At 42.0% G+C, this 24,795-nt stretch overlaps 1 protein-coding gene across 4 annotated transcripts in view; it reads left to right on the top strand.

Annotated features, from left to right (window-relative positions):
• RAPGEF5 (Rap guanine nucleotide exchange factor 5) overlaps nt 1-15,839 on the top strand; it is a 150,855-nt gene extending 135,016 nt beyond the window's left edge. For all 4 annotated transcript variants that reach the window (XM_085226174.1, XM_085226177.1, XM_085226176.1 and 1 more), the window contains 4 exons: nt 540-627; nt 3,733-3,797; nt 9,691-9,745; nt 12,297-15,839. In XM_085226174.1, the coding sequence (XP_085082300.1) occupies nt 540-627; nt 3,733-3,797; nt 9,691-9,745; nt 12,297-12,415 (327 nt within the window). In that variant the 3' untranslated portion in view covers nt 12,416-15,839. The remainder of the gene's footprint in view (nt 1-539; nt 628-3,732; nt 3,798-9,690; nt 9,746-12,296) is intronic.
• The last annotated feature ends 8,956 nt before the right edge of the window (nt 15,840-24,795 follow it).

Here is a 24,795-nt window from a genome sequence, read left to right as displayed (position 1 = left end):
GCTTAGAGAGGAAATTGAGATGGGTTTTTGAATTGCACAATGCCACTGAATCATGTTCTCTTATTTTCTTTGAAAATGTCCAGTATGTTTCACTGATCTGAGAATAGGTGTTTCTGTTTGGTTTTTGTTTTGCTTTTATGAGGGAGGATGAGTGGGGGTGTGGGTATTGTTTGCAAGGGGAAATTTATCAGCAATATGCTCTAGGGGTACGTTTTGTGCTAGAAAGTAAACTGAAGGAATTTCGCTAATAGAAAATCATGGGGAAATTACAGAGTTGTTGAGGTGTATCAGTTCTGCAGCTTACTCCAGTTTTAGAACTGCTTCATCTAGAGGAACATAATTACTTTTGTTCTTCTCATTGTTTACATTTCCTCTTCAGTTTAGTAAGCCACTCAGTTTGAAAACCTTTATCTACCTCATTTCCTGAAGGAGCCTTCTTATATCTAAGTTGTGTTCGGATCATAAGCCGATAATGGATTTAGAATTGCTCTTTTTATAGCCTATTGATTTTTCTCTCTATTACCCAAATGGTATTGTAGGACCCTTCGCTGAATCATAAAGCTTACAGAGATGCATTCAAGAAAATGAAATCTCCGAAGATTCCCTTCATGCCCTTACTTCTGAAAGGTAATGTTAAAGCTTGTCTGCTCTTCTTTGTCATGTGAGTGCACGTGCAAAAATTTGTGGAGGTTAGTTAAAATACTCATAAGGAGATTATTCTTTCACATGGAATTTAGGTAAATATGTGGCAGATACAATGAAATCTACAAGAAAACGTTTCGTCTAGATAATAATAAACAAAGCTGCTTTTCAAGTCAGGAGGAAAGTGTGAATTTTCACAGCTTTTTCCTGGGCAGAGCCATGCCCCATTGCCTCACCAGGGTAGAGCAAGCTGATGTTACTCATTCTGTAAAGCTGAGTGAATGGGATGTGCCCATCTGTCCTCCTGCAGGCTGAAAGGCGTGACAGAGCTACTTGCTAGCGCAGTGACTTGGGCAGCGAGCTCAGTAGCAAGTATCTTGGTTATTCCATTATCTTAGTGTCATTAATTATTAATGACACTGTCTAGAACGTGACAAATTCATTTGATTATTCCTGTGTTCCGGAAGAGTTCTCGTTAGGCTGTTTGTGCTAGCCTGCTACTGCTGCAAGTTTAACATGTTTGGAGACAGTTTTCCAAATAAGCCGGTGACAGTTTGGTAGCCACAAGACGCTTCTCCTCTTGGCAGGCTTCAAAGGCATTTGCATTAATTCAGCTGGATATAATTATCGAGGCTTCAAAGGAAGGCAAACCTGAACAAGTAACTTGTAACAATGATGTTTGCACTGCTCTGCTGTGAGGGATGTAAAAGCGTGCACCTGAGAAGCATTCATGCAATGCAGTCTCATGCCTCTGAAGTGTGCTGGGTAGCAGAGACATTGCAAAATAACACAGCAAGCTTCTTCAGTATGGTGATCCAGAAGAAATGTTGCCAAGGCTGGCAATTCCCAATGTGTTGCACAGTACATATGATGCAGGAGGAAATTCTCTACTCAGAGGGTGGTGAGGCACTGGCATAAGCTGCCCAGAGAAGCTGTGGATGCCCCATCCCTGGAGGTGTTCAGGGCCAGGTTGGGTGCGGTCCTGGGCTGAGCTGGTGGGTGGCAGCCCTGCCCATGGCTGGGAGTTGGAGGTAGATGATCCTTAAGGTCCCTTCCAACCCAAGCTGTTCTATGACTTCATTCTACATCAAGAATGTTTATATTAAAATTATTTGCACTTGATATTAGCACAGAAATCATTAATAAATCGACAAATTCCTATATTTTAGCACAAGAGGAACAAAAGTAGTTTCAAGTAAATGAAATAAGAACCTTGCTCTGATTATGAGAAATAACTTCAGAGTGTCCCTTTAAAGTTAATTAAATTTAAATGTGGAGCTCTCTTACAGCGCAGACGCAGCATTAGAAAGTCAGGCAGGTTTTTCAAATATGCAATAAAATGCTGTGTTGTATCCGTACAACGTGGCTCAGATGCAATTTTCTGCTCCATTGAATTTATCTAGACTCTTAGTTGTTGGCCACAAAGCAAATTGCTGTTTCTTCCACCCTCAGAGATATTCACTGTAGTCATAGTTTAAAAGCTGTCTGGAAATTTCTGCTTCCAGTAGAAGTTCTTCATTAGAAGTGACACTATTTAACTGCACTGATACAGAGACAAGTAGTGCCTGCCTGCCAGAAGGGTCTCGAAGCCTTGTCCTTTCTCTGTCCCTTTTCCTGGGTGCTCAAAGATGGAGAAGGTGCAGTTGGTCCTGTGCCCTCCTTCCCCCTGATGCTCAGAGTGCTGCCCAGAAGCAGGAGGTGGTGGAGGCATGTCCAGTGTGTCCCCATGCTCACCCCACTTGCTCCGGAGTGCCGGAGTGCCAGAGCAGATCCCAGCTTTTCAACACCCCTCAGGCAGAGCTCTGCCTAATGAGTCCCAGCACTGGGTTTCCAGGCTAGTATTAAGCCATTAACATTTCCATTCTAAGCAATTACAAAATCCCCCTCAGGCACAGAGCTAATCTTTAAAACAAAAGGAAATAAATCAGGCTGGCTGTTTTGAGGTAGGATGAGAGAGATGATAAAGCAGCCCTCAGTGTCAGCTGCAAGTTCCGAGATCTAAAATCCCCCAAATCTAGGGAACCAAGTAGATGTGAGAGAGAGCCCAGAGATATCCTGAGATGTGCAGTTACACAGCTTCCTGGGGGCTGGCACCTCAGCAGGGAGAGCTGTGGCTTTTACCAAGGAATGGTGTCAATGCCATCTTGTTAGATCAGTGCTCTCTCATCCCAGTCCTCACAGGCATGCATGCATCCATGCTGTGCATGGCCGAAGTGGGAGATGAGGGGTATGGTGGTGGTGCTGCTTTGTGTCATCCAGAGGATGCATTGCCAAAGTCTGCCTGTGAACTCAGTATCTCATGTTCCTGACAGGTCTTGCTTTGTGTCTTACCATGCATTAGAAAAATAGAGAAAATGACCTCCAGTTCCAGTTTTAATCATAATCTTTCGCCTGATTTTTTTTTTTATTTTTCCCCTTCCGCTCATTACAGTGTGTTCAGTTCCCTTCCTGGAGTTAAATATAGACCTTTGCTGTTTCCTCTCACTGACCTTTTTTTTGTCTTTGCAAATCCTCCCCAACAACGCTGTGTAAGGCTGTTTTGATTCCCTGAGGTTTCCCAGAACATAACGCTTACCTCACGCAAGGCTTTGAACTCCAGTTTGGTGGCTCTGATTTAATCTCACCGCTGTCCTTGGGGGTACTTCAGAGAGTCGCAATGGAGAAGGAGAAAGGGAGTGTCAGAACTGCCCCCAAGCCTTGTGTTGTGCCTCTGTGGAGCTCACAGCTTGGGGGCTCAGTCCCAGCCTGGGCACAGTCCCAGGTTGGATCTATCCTGCAGGCATGTGGAGCAGGTGTGCCAAGCTGGGTATCTCTCTTACACCCAGTCATTCTCTGCACCACACGCACTTCATAGGTAATTCAGGTTTAATAAGAATTCTGGGCTCTGACTTGAAAATCCTCTTGTTTTGATGTCTATGTAGTGCATATCATTATGCTAAGCTTTTTTCACCTTTTGTAAGCTATTTTGATAATCTTTAATGGGATGTTTTCCTATCTTTTTCTTTTACTTGCTGTTTAGAAATATCATTTCTTTGTAGAGAACAACAAAGTCCTGCCAAATAATTATTTTCACTTAATTTTTTTTTTCAGATGTAACATTCATTCATGAAGGAAATAAAACATTTCTGGATAACCTTGTTAATTTTGAAAAGCTGGTAAGCTTTATTTTATCATTCCTGTTCTTCACAGAAGTTCCTATTCTCCTCTTTCCTTTCCCCTCCTTATCTTATATGACTAAAAAGGCTTTCTTCTGAGTAAACAGAGGTTAACTTTGCTTCAAAGAGCAAACAGGATAAAACAGCTGACAGTTGAACTCTCCCCTGCCCCTTCCTCTGCTCTTCTCACTCATTCCTCTCCACTTCTCTGTAGAATGGTTAAGCCAGAGTTACCCAGAATCAGGGCTGTACAATTGCCTCAATTTATTCTCAGGAGAATCTGTTCCTTTGCACCACCTTGTACTTTTTTTCTCTTCGGTTACATTCTCCAGTTTTCTCTGATTTCTGTTGTCTCAAGGCACTAAAGAGAAGGTATCTCTAGTTTAACCACTCATGATTAAAGTAAAATTTATGATCTATGTTAGATGATGAATAAATGAATGTCTGAAGTGTAACTCAAACTGAATGTACACACCACTATACTAACTCTTGTATAGAATGCCACTTAATATCTTTGGGCTCTTCTATACCATCATGATGTCACCTCTACGCTGGCATGATATTCCCAATGAATTTTTGATTTGTCTAATTTGCACCAAGTCTTTGCTGATAACATTTTTGTAGTGCTCAAAGCCATAGCTTATATATTTGAACTGTGCTGGTACGGAGAAATTTTGGTTTTGTTGGGCTGGTGTATTTGATCAAGAACCAAAATGTTCTTCCTGATTGCTCTGGATGTGCCATGAGACTGTGAGTCCAGATGGCTGTTGCTGGGGAGTTGTTTTTAACTAGTTTCTCCATGTGTTTACACTTGTTTGAGAACATCGTGCAAACTGGGAGTTATTCATGAACCAGATGTTGAGCTTTTTTTTTTCCACATCCCATCATAATGTACATTGCCCTTCAACTTATAAGCAGATGTGGACTTTGACTTTTGAACCTGAGACCCTCTTTTTGTGTTTTCTACTTGATTTCTGCACCTTAAATTGTTGCAGAATTGGAGAACACAGATTTGCATTTAATGAAAGGTTTTCTTGTCCCAAGTCCATTAACTGTTTGACCTTTAAGTGTTTGCATAAAACTCATTAGCATGTTCTTCTTCATTGCCTCTTGGAAGTTCATCCAATTAACATGTAAATTAAACTAGCCCTTGATGCACAGTAATTGTTACTGAAATCCCCCCACTGGCCCATATATTAATTCAGTAAATACGAAAGATCTGATTCTTATTTGAGTCTTAGCCAGATCTTGTTTGTTTGTTGTTTAATCATGTATACATTTAATGTGTGCTGGGCTTGCTTGGTAAGATTTCCTATCCTTGCTGTCACCATTGTATCTCCAGAGGTGGTGGGACCTTTACTAATTGACTTCAGTGAGCCAAGATTTCATTATTTCAATGCAAAAACATAAATGGGTCTTTTAAATGGGGGAGAGTCTGTGTGATGCTGATGGGGTGAGTGTTGCTGACACTGATGCTTCCTCTGAATTGTTAGTCAGATCACACCCTGAGGAACCTGCTGTCTCATGGCTGCCTGTATCCATATGAATGCAAGCAACTGAAGTGAAGGCTTAGAAGACATTACACATTATGGGTGTAATTGTAACTCAGATAGTATATGTATCCTGGTGGTTCACTTGTTAAGTTCTGTGGGCATGAGCTTACTTAACAAGATACATTACACATCTCCATGTATATGCCCATGTTTTTTTTTTTCCAATTTGTAAGAGCTTTGTCCCAAGGAAGTCTTCCTGGGTGTTTTACATTACACTGAGCTCTTTCTGGCCTCTGAGAAAAATTAGGGTTGACATTGGCTCCTGCTTAGTTTGGATCAAGCCACTGAACCTCACCTGCAAATTTACTGTTGCAGAAAAAGAAGAAAAGAATTATTCTACCATAGCAGATTACTGCTTTGGGGAAGAAACTTACTCACTGTCATAAACGCATAGAGTTTCTACTTAGGAATTTCAAAGCAAAGATGGTTTATTATGTCTTCATTTGAGTAGGTATTTTTGAAATATTTCAGATCTGCATTAAACACCTGACCAGAAGGAAGATTTGTTTGTCTGAACCATTGGTTTTCTTTTTCCCAGTAATACCAGTTGGCTTAATAAAATGTATAATCTTTTACTGCAATCCCTGCTTATTTTATATTCTTAGATCATCATGGCCACAGCAATCCTACCGTGACTGAACTTGATTTGACATGACATGATTGCAGTGAAGACAAAGTTAATTCAAAATAGAAAGAAGTGAATTTGCAAAGAGAAGAAAAAGAGATGATCTTTTGTCTCTGGAATGTTATGCAGTAATAGCAAAAGTTGAAGGGATTGCAGTGGTTTATTTAACTCCTTGTTAGTTAAACTCTAGTTTACAATAGATCAATGTTTAGTTTCATACCCTCTTCCTATACTAAATCTGAAGGAATAAATGAAAAGACAGTCTTTTTCCGTTTCATCTCAAGATATTTCCATTGTATTTACTGATACGTAGCTTCAGTGTTTTTCAGTGGGCAGCCATCACCCGTATCTTAACAATGACATGTCTTAGCCACACTCCAGCAAACTCTAATACAGGTCAGTGGCCATTACTGGTTTAGATAATGACATCTTACACAGTACCTTCAGTACTGAGCTGAAGATTTTCTGCAGACCCCAAATATTTGTGCAACTCCCAAGCCTGTTCTTTTCTGCTTTCATCAATTGAAGAAGTACTAATAATCTCAAGGTATATGGTAGGCTGAAAACCCACAAGAAAGGTGTTGTTTATCACACTAATGGTGTGCAACCATTTGTTTAAACAGTCAGGAAATGTTAGTTGAATATGTTGAATTTTTTGTATTACAGTTGCATCCCAGAGAGCTGGTAATGAACAGGCAGTCTAATTAGACTAGTAAAGAAGGGAGATTTGGGATTCTGCTTTAGGAGAGTGTTACACAGATAGATTCTTTGGTGCCAGACCATCACATCCAGAGGCTGTCTTGAGATGGACACCACACTGACCACCTGAAGTGAAACAGCAAAGAATGACAGTTTGTGAGATAATGGGATCTCTTACTTCTAAAAGCCAAATTCAAAGGGTAGCAGCTGGAAAATGTTATAGCAGCAGTATCAGTGGAAGTTGTAGCTCTCCCAGTACTCACACTATTGACAATGAAGTCTAGGACATCACAATGGAACATCACTATAATCAGTGCAGGGGCATCAGCACAATAGCTACCCGTGATTGCAGGGAAGAATGAAGTACAAGAGATAGGGAAAAAAAGCAAAAAAACAAGAACCCACCTTTGATTCACTGATAGAAGGAATATGAAGAGGATTCCAAGAAAGATGTGCTGTTTTTCTTGTGATAAGCTCTCTCTTTTGGAGAGGTCCTGTAAGTGCTCCTCTGTGGGTGGTGAGAGTTGAGCTGTTCTGTGTCATTCTGATCTTAAAGATAATCTGCTGAAGACAACTAATTCATTCCACCTCTGCTTATTTTTGAGGGAGATGTGAGAAGAATACAAGCAGTTCACATGAGCTGTTACATTATTACTGCTAGCTGCAATTTGTTTAAATTAGTTACCAGGTTTGTGAAGAGTTATTGGCTAAATTCTATTTTTTCACTTTTAGGTCACTGAAGCAGTCAAATAAATAAAAAGATCGATGCTTCAGCACCTTTATAGGTGACATCTAGTCAAAATTAGCGTACTTCACTGATTTATAGTGAACAATCCCAATTTTCCTAAGTTGAGGACCTGAGCCTGAAAGAAACCAATCTTAAATATTTTTATTTCCTCTGCGTTGTCTTTGATTTAGCTGGGACTGGATTTTTTCTTTGTCTGGTATGATGCTATTTTTTGGGTCTAGGAGAAAAAGTTGATAACACTTTTGATATTATAGTTGCTGCTAAACAGTGTTGTACAGATAAGGCCATTTGCAGCAAAGGGTCCAAGGACTGGGAGGGAAAGGAATTAGGACAGCTGTTTTAAGCTGGCTGGAGGGATATTCCATACCATAAGACGTTATGCAAAAGGAGTTCTGAAGGGAATGGGAGTTCATCTTGCTCTCTTCTGCTGCTTGGGGGCTAACTGGGCATTGGTCGAGGGGTGGTGAGCAATTGCTTTTGCATCACTTGCTATATACTTTATATATATACATATATATATAATCATAACTATTATCTTTTTTCTTTTCCCTTAGTAAGTAGTTTTATCTCAACTGATGAGTTCTACTTTTTTTTTTCTTCTGATTTTCTCCCTCTTCCTATTGGGAAGGGGGGGAGTGAGTGAATGACAGTGTGATGCTGAGCCACCTACTGGGTTAAACCACAGCGTGCATAATCTAAGGAAACATCCAAAACTTATTGTACCTCAGAAGAACAGAAAAATAAAACTGTTTTAAAAGAATGCTTCATCAAAGCAAGTAATGTATCATTAGTTATGAGTTGTTAGAACAATAAAAATGGACAGACATTTGTAACTCAGAGGAGAAATATTTGCAGATGTATATTGTGAAGTACCAAAGAGAAATATCCTATGTAGCATCAAGTTCCACTCCTCTACTATTGTTTCAGTGAATATTCAAGGCAGGACTCTCATCTCCTCCTCCACCGTATTTGTGGCATTACTATATGGCAGTTGCAGTGGTCTTCCAGATCAATAATGATTCTGTTAACAGTGATCCATAGATGGCTTTCATTATTCTACCGCAGGGGAATGTGAGCATCAGTAGCTGCTGAAACCATGTACATTGTCACCACAGTAAACTGGGAGAAGCTGACAGCTAAGAACAAATCTTCCTGATCTTCCTTATTTCTGATATTTGCATTGGAAAGAAGAATTAAAAATCAAGTTTAGGGATTTTTTTTTAATTCCAGCATCAATTGTACGTGAATTCTTGAGGTAGATCTTGAATAACTATGGAAAGCAATCATTAATGCTTTGCTAAGACCTGAAGTCAGATTTTTTTCTAGTGGTATTCTGAATTTACATTCCATTTTTCCAAGGCTTTGTTTTCTCAGAACTTTAAAATCTTTCTTCTGTGGTTGGAAAGCCCAGCAAAATGAAAAGTACATCCTTCTTAGAGCCACAAGGAGAAGACTGGTTCACCATCATTTCTTCTGCAATGCAGCATGCTGTTCCAATTACCTAGGACTGTCTTTTGTTTCATGTTCTGCAGATAGTCAACTTGTGAGTGTAGAAAATACCTAGTGCTTTGCTGTGTTTATACTTTGACCTGTCAAAATGGGACAAAATTCTCTGTTTTGGACAAGAGAGTTACGTATCCCTGTTAGCACCAACCTTTTCCAAATGGTGTACCTGCACTATTTCCTTCTTGGTACATATCTACAGAGATGTCAGAGTACTTCCTTAATCTGGGCTGTAGGCTGTTATTTTTGTGTATTGGTTATCATACAACAGAAAAACGCCTCATACTGGGACCTGACTGTAGTAGGTAGCATGCAGACATACACAGAGGTGTTATCTGTGCCACAAAAGACTTACGGCCTAGTTAGAAAACTTGTGGAGACAGAAGGAGAGATTGTAGACTACTGGAAACCCTGGATAATGAACAAGAAGCATGAGATGGATCAGAAGCATCCAGCCAACCTGCAAGACTTTCTTCCTGTAGGCTTTCAGTTTAATAGAAGTCGCAGGAACAAAAATAAGTAATTGTATGGCTGTTTTTCATTACTGCTTGCCATGGGCTCTGAGGGAGTTGTTCTCATTTAATCTGTGCAATATCAATAAGGACCTGTTCTCCCACTGTCCTCACTTTCTACTTTACTGCAGTTGATTTTTTTTTTTTTTTTTTTTGCACTTTACAGTGTAAGCCAGGGAGTTTTTTCAGAATTTTCTTGTGACAGCATCCCTCTCAGACTTTTGCACTGATGTTTTATGTCTTGTCTTTGCAGCACATGATTGCAGACACTGTTCGGTCATTGAGACATTGCAGAAATAACCAGTTTGGTGAGTAGCCAGAATTTGTTACTTGTTTTGCCTTTTTACAGCGTTAACACTGGTTGTTGGCTATTGAATTACCTCGGTATTTTCCATGAATCTATGAGATGTCCGGGCTTCCAGATGCTGAAAGATGTTAGTCATTACCATGGCTTTTCACTTGGTTTCCGCCATCAGTATTTGTTTGGTTTTTTTTAATGAACATTTCATGCAGCGGCTGAAGTCTTGAAGACGCTAAGATCCTCTGGGTTTCATTGACTAGGTGGAAAGGAGTTGGCTATGTTTGTGCCCCTGACAGGGAAAATCTGCAAGTTGAGATATGCTTGTTTTGGATACTGGAGAACTTATGCAGAAAAGGCTTCTCTTTTCTGCTTTCCACCCTGTTAGACACCGGAGAATCTGACCCTAAGGATCCATGCCAGAAGACCCTAGCTTGCTTTGTTCTTTGCTAACAGAGCAAAAATCTTGTTTTTCTCCTCTTCAGCATTTCTCATTCTCTGCGGAGAGGTTAAACGCAGGAAGGGGACAAACACAGCACTGCTTGAGGAAGTGGTTATCGTTTTTAAGCCAGAAATACTAAACATTTAATGACTAAAACTAAGGCCACTAAAAACTCTTTTTCCAAAGAGCTTCAGAACTTTGCTGTAGCCTGAATGCAGGATTTTCATGGTTGGGGAAAAAGAACTTGAATCTTTTTTTTTTTTCAAGCTGTATTTTCAGCAGCTGTCAGCACAGAGCACAGACCCTGACAAAAAGAATATTAAAAATTTGTAACGTATTAATAATGTACCATGGAGAATGATAGGTACTATTAAGAGCTTTGCTGAACACTTTGTTCTATAAAATTACCATACGTATGCACAATCTTTATTAAACAAAGGTTGCTTACCATTATGGTTTTTGTACTGCTTTGATATATATTAAGAGAAAGGATGGGAAAGGGGGAAGGGCATACCTTTTCTGTTTTTATTCTGTTAAACCAGGTGCTGAAGGAAATAGTGATTAATCCAAACTGCACCTCTGTAAGTTAGAATGTCTCTTATTTGCCATTATAAAGTTATAGCGTTTATACCTTTAATGATGCAGGTTTTTTTGCAGCTTCTCTGCAAATCTTTCATTTTTTTTTTTAAGTGGTTTTGTAAATACTGCAACATAAATCTGAGGTTAATACCCAAGATTTATCATATAATCTGGTAGTTTGAAGTGCATGATTGTTATTTTATTTTACTGCAAACTTGATTTATTGTGAAGCTGGCATTTAGGAAGCAGCTTTTACAGGCATTTTATTTTTTGTTATATTCATTTAGGCATGAAATAAATTCACTGAATATTTATTGAGACTTTATGGACAGTTTCCCCTTCTAGTGGGCATATTTTGCTCTCAGGATTGTGAATCTTTCTACTGCATCAACTCCCAGATTGGCCTGAGAGTGGCAGGCATCTTACTGTAGGAAAAAAAAAAAATGAAACAAAAGCAAGCAAGGCACATTATTATTGCTTATGAACTGTATCAAGTGTATTAAGCGTGCAGGCCAAACTGTTTCTGGATTAGAAGCTGATTAGGTTCCAAGCAAGACTGAAATGCCTTTTTAATGGAAATAATATTTTATTTTTACATACTAAATCCTGAAAACAAATAATTGTGTTTCCAAAATCAAGCAAAGCAGCCTGAACAAATAACATAATTCAAGCTTTTGTGATTTCAGGTGTTAATGAGAAATACAAATGTTCCTTGGTGTGTGCAGCACAGCTGCTGCGAGCCTATTCCCCGAGAATAGAAAGGTCACTGATGTGTTCTGACACAGATTTATCACATTCTCATGTTCTCTCCCACATTTCTGAAGCCAGAGAGGTGCTTGGAAATAGCTCCTGAAAACAGCTGCCCAGAAGCACCATTAGCAGCTGTATGCAGAAGCTGCTGCTTTGACATCCAGTGTTAGTTACACTGCCTCAAATAGTGCTTATTATAGTTAAGGAGGATGGTCGGTTCCTGGAAAGCTGTTGGTGTAGCTGGAGAGCGTGGAAAAAAGGATGATAATGAAACAAAAGAGAGGGAGGGAGTGTGTGGGTTAAGCTGATTGGTTCTGGGAGTCTTGAGCATTTTCTTCTTTAATTGATAGTAATACTAGATGGACTAGAGCAGAGCTCTTCTACCTTTGGCAGCCTGTCAGCAGTCAGCAGCAGAGGGTAATGCATCTCATCGTTTTGTTTGCCTGTCTCAGTGGGTCTCAGCAGCCTTGGATGTAGCTCTTTGTGTTCCATTTCTGTTGGTCACCAGCGCTGCTGGAAGGTTTCACAGGCAGAGAGTTCCCCAGGCTAGTACCAGGCACAAAACTGTAGCAGAAAGTAACTGCTATTCAAGCCACCCTTCAAGTTGTAAGTTGCACAGCTAACTCCTTTTGCCTTTTAAGCACCCAAGAAAGAACAGCTGTCTTCTAACTCGCTGTGCAACCCTTGGCATGGTGGCACACTGGGGGCTTGGAGGTGCTGTGATGGCTCACAGAAATGAAAAGCAGACAAGGGTTGGCTTTCTGACCCATTCTCTTTCTCTGTTTTGTAGGCAATGAAGTTCCTTCGAAAGAACATCATGAACTGAAGCCATACATCCACCACCTGCATGTCATCGACAACCAGCAAGCTCTCTTCGAGCTTTCTCACAGGATAGAGCCGCGAGCGTGAGCGTACACAGCTTCGTATACCTTGTAACTGCAGCACTTTGAATTAAGTGAATGTTTATGCTAAGCATGTTGCTTCCCTATATGAGAACAGTTTACTGAGTTTTATCAGTAGCTCACACAACATGCACAGGAAAATCAGGCAGAGCAAGCAAAGGAGCTGCTCGCACAGCTGCAGGACAAGCTTGGTCACCCACTTGTCATCAAACGGAGCAGCATTCTTTGAGCTCAGGAGCTTGGTTTCTGTGAAAATATTGTTTGGTCCAGTGTAGCTTTCAGTGCAGATTCTGCCAGTATTAGAAAGAAAGGAAGTGTCGTGTCACAGCAGCAAAACATTTCCGCAAGCAACATGCAGCAAGGGGATTCTCAGTTCACCACAGTATGTACCTCGCTAATTCAAGGTTGCCAAAAATACTGTGCAATCTGTGCAGCTCCCCTGAGTCCACCAGAGCATCTTGTTTGAGATAAGTGCAGACAACCAGGAATGGAAACACAAAAAGGTAGTGCACCAGGTGAAACTCAAGAGCCTGTCATGATCTGGAGGTCAGAACTAAAGAGTTGATACTGTTCTGGCCCCTCAAGCATCTGCTTTATAGAATACACTACCAGAGCCAGTCCACTCTTGTTACAGTTCCTGTATTGTTTGTACACCAAAAAAACATTCATTTCTTCCTTTTCAGTTATCTCAGATTTAGTATCAGCTTCTGCAGACAATGTGCAATAAACTGTCATAGCAGGAGCTTTTTTTTACCAGTTTGGATTACAGCCTCTTTTGTATCTATTCCAAGGCAATGCCTAGGCTCACCCACGTTCCTAACTAACCTTCTGGAAATACTCTACTCCAGCAGGCAAGATGTCAACCTCACCTGCACACACTTCCAGTTTCTAAAGAGCAGCGGAGTACCCCTTGCAGGATACCAGGGAACCACCTGCATACACAGCAAGCTCTCAGTATTAGGGTCCTTTTCAATTTCACATAGCTAAGAGTAGTTCTGAGCACATACCAAGATGGCATTTCTAATGTCCTATCTATGACTGACCTAAGCCTAAGCACCACTATCACCACAGCTCTGGTTTTTAGTGTGAAGAAGTTACCCCAAAATAATCTGGTGTATGCCACAGGCAATAGGCAGCGTGCTACTCTGGCACTGGTTTGTACACAGACTTGTAGTAACAGTCCCTTTGCAAAGCAGGGAGTTGGATGCATTGCACTGCTTTTCCTTTCACTATTGCACGTGTTCCACACAAGAAAGACTTCCAAGAAGATGCTGCTTTACTGAAATGTGGGTCTACTGAAGTAGCACGCTCTTCATCATAGTTTTATCTCTGGTTTAAAGGGATTAAAGAACAGCTTTAATAGGTAGTCTGTGGGGGAATCTGTAGAATGCGTTCAGTTTTCCCATCTGTGAAATATTGTATAGATCTATTGTAAAGGAAACAGATGTTTCAGAAATGTATTTGCTTGTACTTTGTTATTATCAAATCCTATATGATTTTTTGTTTTTAGAAAAAAAATCTTCTTTTTACCCAGTGAAAAAAACAAAAAAAATAAACTCTTGCTGGCCATGGAGTAAAAATTTGCTATGTTCTTCTGTAGATGAGGCTGCAGATACTGTAAATAACTCTTTTGTGCAAACAGACCAAAACTGTTCAGATGAGGACGCTAGCTGCACTGGGCTCCCTTTGCAGTGTAAGAACACAAACCACGGGTTGTGTTTGCTTCTTGTTTTGTTGCAATTCTTCCTCTGGCTACAGCACTCCCTGAATCCCCACCCTGATGTATTACTTGTTTTTTTTTTTGCTGGTTTTTGAGCTCCCCCTTGTGAAATCTCATTATGTGGCATTATTTTTAAGAGCTTGGACCTGACTGCATGCACTAGCTCATACAGTACTCTACTCCACAAATTGTTTTGTTGAAACATGTGAAAGAGGGAGCATAACAAAGTACCGTGGTTCACTGCATTCAGCTCTGTGATAGCTGCGATGGTTACTGCTGATGAAGCAGCAGCAGTGCCAGAGATAAACGAAGGAAATTAAAGAAGAGGGAAAGAAAAAAGAAAAAAAAAGATGACTGCTCAGGCATTGATTGGAAAGTGTGCTGAAGCCAACCTGAAGGCACCTCTCTGGCTGAATTAAGTGGCTGGGTAATGCTGCACCACTGGGCTACAGGCCAGCTTGGGTATTAGCTTTCTGCACACTGCAACTCTATACTGAATCGGGTGCTGTCAGCCCTTACAGCTGGCAGAAAACCAGTTTGAAGGCACACAGCCTGCACTAAGCACATTATCTGTGTTATAGCTAACTGGACTATTCTTTAAAACTTGATGAACTAATTTTCATATTTGAAATATTTGAATATGATGTTATGGTCTGGAAGCCCAACTTTGGTGCATCAATCTCACATTGAAAAGATGGATCTTCCAACTGTTACCTTAAAAGAAAGGCAAATAACGTAAATCTAGAGATAATCTGTAACAAATAGAGTCTTCCTTCAGCAACTGAAGTATCACAGAGCCGAGCTGCAGTCAGACAGGCACTTTGAAGGGTGGTCGGCGAATGAGAAATAAACCCTGTGAATGAGATGGGGGCCCCACAGTCTCTGCAGGGCCCAGCACAGGTAACACTGTGAGTTTTAAGTCATTCTTCCCTCTCCAATAGCACATTTGTATTACGTGGATAAAATTCAGGAATCTTCTGAGACACCTGTGGTTAGGTACTCAGCCTATTTGTATGAGTAGCTAGGAGGAATAATTAGACAAAACAAAGGAAAAAGCTTCCATGACACATTTAATTCTAGCTCCACCTGAGATAGAAGTTAACTCCATTTGCATGATACTGATTAAAAAAAAAAAAAAAAAAAAAAAAGAAAAAAAAAAAGGAGGGTATTGAAAACAATAAGATGTGGCTGTAAACTGATACAGAAAGATGTAAATACTAAACATTTTAGCAGAGTAATATTTATTTGCATAGCCTATTTATTGTCATTGTATTACACCGTTAAGAAGTACTGGGATGAAGTCAGTGGGCTGAGGAAGAACACCTGCTTGTTACATTCTCTCTGAGTGCCATAATGCTGTCAGCTTGCATTAAGAGTAATAAAATAGAAAATCCCAAACCAAGGTGTTTACCTAACTTCTCAGGGACTACAGCTAGTAGTTATCCACCGCTATGAGACTCAGTATGTATGAAATAATCTGATTTACCAGAATCAACGTCGCCAATGTTTTCCTTTTCATCTTACATGCTTGTCTGCCTCTGTACATATTAATTGTATTGTGTATTTATGAGAGCTAGTAAGCAATAATTTATATGTCAAAATGGCCAAGCAATACAAGGTTAAAACTTGTAGAAGCAACTGTTACGTTTATCTTGCATTTTCCAGTGTTTTTTAATATTGCTTTTCAAAATATAAAGACTACCTTAACGAAGCTGGGCTCTGTGCCTTCCTGCCTTTCGCTCACCCTTATTGTTCATCACTGGTGTATTTCGTACTCACACTTTCAGTCATGCAGTCCTGAAACCCCTCATAGCATTTGCAAGGGGAATGCAGCATGTGTCAGAAGTCTGACCCCACTCAAAGCACTGCTCCAATGGGTGAGACTTGCTAATGCTGATATATTCCAGGTAGTTTCAGAAGCAGATGATGTTAATGGGGTCTCAGCTGTGCCTTATCATCACTGCACTGAGCGGGGCCTGGAGCTACTGTGAGAAGTCCCTGTGGGAGAAGGAGGAGTAAACCTGTCTTCCAATCCCCCTGAGTCTGCTTATCAGCACTCGATCCTCTTAGTGAGGACAGTAAGTGCTTTCCCCTTGCTTCAGTTGTCCTTACTGGTGCTGCTGCATTTTCCCTTGCTTTCTCTCAGCTGTCTGCAGCAGGGAGGATGAATTTTAACTGGAATAATTAAGGCAACGCAAGCTCAGAATGTTGATTCAGCTCTATAATGTTATCTAAAGATGCTTTATGGCCAGACATCCTTTTCCAGGCCCAGCTGTGCTGAAGACTTTGTGCTCCCAGCTGTTGATCGCAGTCCCTCCCACGAGATCATTTCTCCCCACAGGTCATCTCAGGAGGCCTAGGGAGTGTTTCCTAACCTCCTGCAGTTACTTCAAGCCTTGTGTAGCTGCATGCAAACGGGTAACTTTGCACAAAAAGGCTCTTCCATCCCATTAGAACCATGGAAACGTGTAGGACTGAGAATGGGTGCTTACAGCTGTGGGAAGGCACAAGGAAGCGAGCGGGGAATTTGCTGGGGCACTGCAGAGCCCCAGTGTGCAAAGCAGGGCTGACTTCCACAGAGGTAATTGCTCTGTCCTATGCAGAAGTGTTTCCCTCTTCTCCGTATAAGAGAAGAGCTCAGCCTGAGAAAATCCTCCTCAATATTTGCTGTTCCATATCAGCAGGTTTTTCTGCCACGCTGGGCACCTGCCCTGGGTCATGCTCTCTTCTGCCACGGGGAGGGCGGCTGAGTACATGCAAAGCCAAGCCCAAGAAAGCAGGAGGAACAAGCCAGGGGGCGTCATCTTGAAAGCCTTGGCTAGCAGATCTGAAGGGTGCTGCTGACCCTTTCCAAGTCCCACTTCCCCAGTGGGAATCCTCAGGGTAAAGGCAATCCTTGTCCTTACCTCCCCACTTTAAAAACAAAAAACAAACAAAAACCCACAGCAACAAAAAACAAAACAAAAAAAAAACCCACAACAGAGAGGAAATATGTAAGACCCTGGAAAAAAAATAAAATTGGGGGAAGAAGGAATTAGGAAAGAGGAGAGCTGTCACATAAATCCAGCAGCTAAAGGGAAGCTCTTCCTTTACATGCTCTCCTTGGGTCTGATTGGTTGTACCTGAATATATAGAGTGTTGGGCTCACCTGTAAGTAGAAGCTGCTGTCCTTTCTGTGTGGGCTGGCTGTGCTTTTGCTGCCTATAGTGTCTTCCAGTGAAGTTTCAGCTATCATCTCTGGTAAGTAGTGAGAGCAGTTCTGGGAGGCTAAAAATGCTGGATCAATTTAGTTCAGATTATAATTTTGTAGCATAAGACAAAGTTACTTTTCCTTCATTTTAAAGAAGCATGTGTCTAAAATGAGCAGGGTATGAAGATTTCTTTTAGCAGAACCAAATGACTTACAGAACACCCAAGGATAATTGCTCAGAACCTCCCTTGATAGGTTTAAATGGTGGCTCTGGAAGGAGATGGGATATCTTCACTGCACAATGTTTAGAACAATGTTTTCTTTTTGTCTTGTACCAAGAGCTGCAGGGAGTTTTCAGGGCTTCTAAAATGTAAGCAGCTTGGGGTTTTTCTCCTGTTCTCCTGCAGTTGCTCTTTCCTAAAGTGCAAGTCCTTCCCTGTCCAGAGTGATGAGAGGAGCTGCCTCTGCAGGGAAATCATTTTGGTAGTATTATTGAGCTTGGGGAGGTGATACTGGCACAGCTCATCCATTTAACCTAAGTGGTAAAGTGCCTCTTGAGAGAAGTACCACCAGCTGTGACAGATGGCTTGAAAGCACAGAGCTGTGCTTTGCTGGAGGGGAATTTACCAGGAAATCTAAGTAGGGGTGATTCAGATCTAGAAAAAATTGTTGTCCAAATGCTCCTTGATCTCTAGCAGCTCGGTGCCATGGGCACTGCTCTCTGGTGACAAACCTTTTTCTAAACCCCACCTGACCTCCCTGACACAGCTCCATGCCGTTCCCTCGGGTCCTGTCGCTGTCACAGAGAGCAGAGCTCAGCGCTGCCTGGTGAGAGCTGCAGCCACCATGTGGCCTCCCCTCAGCTCCTCTGCTCTGGGCTGAACAAACCAAGGTACCTCAGCTGCTCCTTCCTCATGCACACTGACCTCTTGACACTTAATCATCTTTGTAGTCTTTGTCTCCTTCAGATGCTCTCTAATAGTTTTAGGTCCTTCCTGTATTGCGGCACCCAAACTGCATTATGTGCTGGAGGTGAGGCATGCAGAACAGGACCATTCTTCCCCTTACCTGGTGGCAGTGCTGGCCGTGGGGCACCCCAGGATATGGTTGACCCTTTGGGCTGTCAGGGCACACTGCTGGATCATGTTCATCTTGCTGCCAGCTGGAACCCCCCAGTCTCCTTCTGCAAAACTTCACTGAGGGATTTGGCTCCGTGCTTCTAGGTGATGGTTCTTCAGCCATAAATCTCTTGGAAGTTTGAAGTCTTCAGGTTATGTCAGGTACCTTGGAAAAATTTCTATCAAAACAAATCCAGCTGCTGTTGCTAAGAGTGTCTCCCCCTCTTTCATTCAGAAAGTCAATGTAAAGACCTACTGATTGTTGGTTGGAGACCTCACTGAGAGTTGGTGATATAATGGTAGGAACTACCAGAGAGTCATAGAGCTCAACTGGGAATGATTTGAACGAATCTGAAATAGTCTACAATTCACTTTCATACTCTTATCTCATTGTTTATCGGGAGAGATTTACTTCATTTTAAGTGAAGTAATTAATTTTAATTTTAAATAGTTTCTGCTGAAGAATGTAAAGTAGTTTACCTAATTAAACTTAATTTTGTGTTTTTTTGCAAATGTGAATTAATCCTCAGTGCTTTGAGTGATTCCAGAAGACTTGATCTGGCTTTGTGCAAGAGCAAATGACAGAATTCCAGGGCTAGATGCTAAGGTTTTCTGAGGGTGCTGAGTGATACCAGCATGGCAGAGGCGGCTATCATTTCCCATCAAGAACTGGACAAGAAGCTGCCACTGCTGTCTTTTTATGAAGACAGATAGGGTTCTTGAAGGGAGCATCTCTGCAAGGAGCAGATCAGCATTTTGATCAAGCAGAGGGTTTGGTTGGTGTGGTTGCTTCCAGTAAAAGCTGCTGCCAGCTGGAACAAACTTTTCCTGCAGCTAACCTGCTCTTAGCAGTAGCTTCCCTTTCAGAAATTCAGATACCATTGACATCTAGTGGTGAAGTCATGTGTCAGTTTATTGCATCAAAACTTCCTGCGCAACCTCAAGAGACTGTGGGGTATAATGCAGCCAGGAGAGGCTCCTCTGTCATCTGTGTGGTCCACTGACCTCAGTTTATTAGATTTGTTGACTCAGATTCCCATTTAAGTCGACTGATAGGATTATCTGTTCAGCCTTTTTCTGCACATTTCCCCCTGGATTTAGTTTCTAGCTTTTATGATGAGAGGGCACATTCACTTAGGACAGATGCTGATGGGAATAAAGACCGCTGCCTCCTCAGCTGTCAGTAGTCCCCAGAGTCAGTGTCTCATCCAAAGCTGCTGGCTGCAGCGTGAGCATTTGGCCCAGGGCAGCTTCTCCAAACATGCCGCAGAGTTGTCCGCGAGCATTTGACAAAAGCAAGCAAATTCCCTGCCTGCTGGGCTAATAGTGTGATGCTGAATTCGGTGTTTCATCTAAGTAGTGGTTTTGTGGGAAAGAGTGGCAGTTTTTCTCCAGGAGGTGCTGCTGAACACATGCACCTTGCTCTCTTGGTGGTAGTTTGCAGCTGTGTTCACCTGACCTTTGAAACTGCCCTGTGCAGCACTGCTAAGCATTGATCCCAAATACAGTGTGCAGCAAATGAATCACACTATGAAAGGAGAATGGGATGCTGCAGGTTGAGATCTTTCAGGTGTCACTGCCACTCTGACAGGATGCACAGCTCTGCTGGGCTGTGTCCTCTGAAGCATGCACACTTCTGCACCTGTGGTAGGCGTTGTGGGGCAGATCTGCAATCCCTGTGCCACTGCGTGTCACCTCCTCTTCAGCCTGGGCATGATGCACTGAATTCCACATATATGTAGTACCTCTATGAACACAGCTGGGTGAGGGACCGAGCATAGCTGGGATCAACCTTCTGAAGTTGGCACGTGGCATCACAGGGAAGCTGCAAAGATATAAAACTATGGAGCATTTATAAATCACTTGTGTTATAAGCTGCTGGCTGAAAGCCAGCAGCTACTAAAAGGAGTGAGATTTGGAAAGGACACCCATCTCTGCTGTTGGTTGGTGCAGGTTGTAGGGACTCTGGAAAAATCTGAATTCCTCCACCCCCCAGCATATTAATCAGATTTTGGGGGAAATTTGGTAGGAGCACTGTGGTTTTATCGCGTGTGTATCACATAATTACTAAGAAGTGTGATGCACTGGTCCTGAGCTTGCATGATCAGCCAGATCACAAACCTGGGAGAGGTTCCCATCCAGGGCAAAACTATTCTGTGTAATAACCCCTTCATTTCAAACACATACAAAACTCGCTAGCTCTGCTTTACTCTACCACTTGAGGCATTCAGCTCATTATGGGGTCTTCCTGAAGTCCAATTTGGGGACACAAATCACTGTGCTATTGTGACTGTGGTCGCTGTGATAGTCATTGTTCAGCCTGGGGTGGCAACTGGGACTGTTAACAAATGCTCTTCTCTGGACTCAGGAAGAAGAGTGTTTATGAACAGCAGTTAAAAGAAATGTCAATAACTCTTGTTCATTTAGTGGACCCATAAGCAAGTAAAAATGCTAACTGGAAAAGACCCTTAAGACTGTCAAATCCAACCATTCACTGAACATTTCCAAGCTCAACTCTGAACCATGTCACTTAAGTGCCCTGTCAGCACATCTCTTAAATACTTTCAGGGTGGCGTAGATCTTCCCCTCAGACATCTACATTGTCTGGCCTGGCTGGTGAGCTCTCCACAACTGGTCCTTCTCCAAACCCGTTTCCATGTCCCATGGTGGAGGGTTGCTTAAGCAATGCTCCTTGGCAGATAAGGAGCCCCTTCTTTCTGGAACATGTTTCTGCTCGCTGTGGACATGGTCCCAGGCTGAGCCTCAACATCTATCTTAGTGGCCTGCCATTAGCAACACTTTGCTCCCTGGGTCTCCTGTTCTGCAGAAACAGTAGATCTTACTGGTTTGGGTTTTATTAGCATATAGTGCAATGGTTTTATTTTCTTCTGTGAATACCTTTGTTGGAAGAGGTTGAAAAGAGGATTACTTTTGTATTCCTAGCTTGTAATATCTCAGACTGGATACAAGCAAGAGCATTCTGTGACTGAAAGGTGGACAACTGGGTCTAGAAAATCACGTCCTGTCTTGTGCACAGGATTTACCATCAGATGATTGGCAGAAGAGAGAACCGTGAGACTTAATCCTGCTTTTGAGCTTTATTCTCCTTTATGAAGCAGTAACATCTGGAGTAACCCCTAGTGCTTATGGGAGCAAGAACTTACTGTTCATACAATTGAGGGAGAAGAGGAACCATTTTTAACATAGTCTCTAAAGAAAAAATGTCTCACATTCTTGCCGTGTCTTATCCCTCGTTAACTTTCTAGTACTTGAGACTCACTCAACCAAATCTGAAAGTGTAATGAAAGCCTCAGAAATAATTATATGCCTGTGGGGAACTTGGAGGGCAGCTGGGAGAGATGAGGAGTCATACAGCAGCACTGCTCCTCAGCCCCTCAGTGCCCTGTGGTGGCATGAAGCCAGCTCCTGACCAACACTGTTTTTGCTCGTGCCTGGTGGAAAAGTTGCAGGTCATAGGAACCAGTGTGTGGGCACGCTGGAGTAAGGCACTGTTAGCACAACTTGCCTTTCATGCTAGAGGTTTAATGGCAGCAAGACATGGATTGAGGGTCATGATCTAGTTCCTGCTTTCAGCCCTGTAGGCAAGTCATTACTGCTGATCTTCCTTTGTTTCACATCATAATGCTTTCCTCCTGCCTTTTTCAGCCTTGCCTTTGTGCACCCTGCAAAGAGGATGAATCGTCTCTTGTTATCTCAGGTTATCTTGTTGACCATTTGTGAGCGCTGTGTGTGAGGCTGATACTCAAATGCTATTGTTGCCCCCCCCCTACCTGATGAATACCAGTAGAACACCAGTGTCATTTTAGATGGGTAACTGGGTTGTGTGCATCTTTTTTGATTCCTTTCATGCTTTCTATGTCTGGAAAAGAGAGTAGCTCAGGGGACAAGAAGTTGAACATCAGTCCTATTTCTCTGCTGGATATCTTGCAGTGCAGAGACCAATGCTGGACTACCTTCCAGCATCTTTTCTGAAGCTCACTTAAGGACTATAAGCAAAATGCTTTAAAGGCTCCCAAAAGCCCTAAATCTTGTCTATCCAAAGAAGACAATACAATTTGCTTGTATCAGAAAGGCCCCAATCTGAGGAAGAACTGCTATTACACAAAGCTGATAGCAGTGCAAATGTGTTTCAGTACAAAGACATTTTGGACTTGCTTTTAATCAATAAAAACACATTTCTAGCTGGAGCAAATTGGATAAGAATCAGATAAAGTTTCCTGCCTCGAGCTCAAGTAGTAAAACGAAACAGATCTGAAACAATGTGAACTGATGTCTGGGTAGAGCATGGTTTTGTTTGCTTTTCTATTCCTTTTCGTCTTTTCTTCCCTCTCTGTCGTATTAAAAAAAAAAAAAAAAAAAAAAAAAAAAAAAAAAAACCGAAAGAGGAACCTATCTCTTTCCAATTAGCACTTAGTGCTGCCGAGTGGAAGAAAATCCTGCAGTGCCATCTAGGGGCTTCTGTGTTTAGGAGAGGACTTTGGATGCTGAAGTTCCCACTCGCTGGGAGTTGGCAGTACATTTTAGCTGCTTTCAATGTGCCAAAAATAGGCCCCAAAATGGATGATACTTGTTTATTACTCGCCTCCTCTCGTATGCAGGAGAGCATAACATACAACAGAGGTGCACTGCCGAAAGAAACAGGCACTCACCTCCGATTCCTAAGAGGTCCTATGTAAGCACCACATCTGAAAACTATGCGGATCATTCTTTACTGTTTCCCTAATTCAAGTGTGAAAAAAGCACAGTATTCTTAGTTCTGGCAGGCAACTTGATCAGACTTTTCTCCTTCTCCACTCAGTAGTGGAGCATTGGTGTAGAATGATGTATTTCTCTCCAAGGAAAGGTAGTCTTTGCATCACTTTTGTGGTCTTTTTTTTTTTTTTTTCCCCCCTATGTCCTGGCTTCTCCATTGCTTTTCTGAGCACATAGAGAGTCAAGAAATGATTTATGTATGAGATGAGTGACCATGGCAGAATTTGATTTGAGGAAGTGGCATCGTCATACTCATAGTTCGCCAGAAGCACACATGCTGGAACAAAGATACCACCTCGCATCGTTACTGCAACAGTGGTGGCAAAGATGACTCTAGGGCATCACGACTGAAATAGGAGCATATAGCATCGTTGTAAGACAAGGGCATTTGGCTTCCTATGCCCTTCCCTTCAACTGCAGTATCTATTTTAGGTTCTTGTTAGTTTTATACGTTAACAGTGTTTCCTACTCTCACACTGTGAGCAGAAAGTAGGACATTCTTTCGGGAGGAATGATATTTGGGGTATCTTTGTTAACTGATGTGATGTCTCTGAATAGGGGTGGCCAGGTTGCTGGCAGCTGCTAAAGATGTTCCACATTTGTTTTCATGAGCTTCTGTACTCCCTGCACTCAGTGGTGTGATCAAAGCGCTCCTGAGCACAGTGTGTCAGAATGGCAAAAGAGTGCAGGTGCTGTGCTGTAATGAGGGTCACGCTGGCTCCAACATGCTTTTTATGGTTAAAGCAGATTTCCTTTTATAACAGAAATGTAAGGTTACATTTTGTGAGATTACACGTGCTTGATTAATCTTCTTTGCAAGGAAACAGAGAAGTCGTCTGCAGTGTTTGTCTATATGTATACTTAAATCCTACAGAAGGAAATATTTAATCTTGAGCTTAACATGGGACAGTCTGCATCTGAATGAGAAAGACTCTTCAGAAAATAAGCCTTGCTGCGTGGTGTAGTAGTCAGATGGAGTTTGTCAAATGGAGCTGCGCAACAATGACACCTCCTGGAGAACACCAGAAATGCCATGTCCTGCCAGTCAGGCTTCTGCCTCGGAAGTCCCTGACCTGGATGCTGGCAGAGAGCTGCTGGTTTACCCTCTGAAGCAGCTGTCTCTACAGAGAAGTGGCTTTGCTACCAGGCAGTACAAATGTGCCCCACGTTGACAGGTCACTAGCTGCAGCTCAGTGGAAAAAGGGAAGGCTTTTGTAAAAATGTTAGAAATGTTAGAACCTTTTCAGCATTCCTATTCAAATTCTTTTTATTTTTATTTTTTTTTTCTATCTAAAAGCATGCTTATCCAAATGAATGGGAAACTGAGTTGCTTACCTGAAGTGTTTCAAGTTCACAGTGCGCATGAGGGCCCCAATCCTATGCTAGAGGCGCTGACAGACCACTCGCTAAAAATATTCCTCTGCTTCGTATTTCCCAAATTAATTCATTAAAAGGATGGAGCACAAGAGGGAGCCAGACTCTGCATCCTGATAAGCTCTTGGCTGTGTGCTGGGCAGAAGTAAGAGGACCCGGGGCTCTTGTCCCTCTACTCCGAGCTCCTTCTGTGTTTATGTGGCAACTTCAGC

This window comes from Meleagris gallopavo, chromosome 6, assembly GCF_905368555.1.
Source record: "Meleagris gallopavo chromosome 6, MGAL_WU_HG_1.1, whole genome shotgun sequence".
NCBI classification, from domain to species: Eukaryota; Metazoa; Chordata; class Aves; order Galliformes; family Phasianidae; genus Meleagris; species Meleagris gallopavo.
This window is presented reverse-complemented; position numbering and strand designations above follow the sequence as displayed.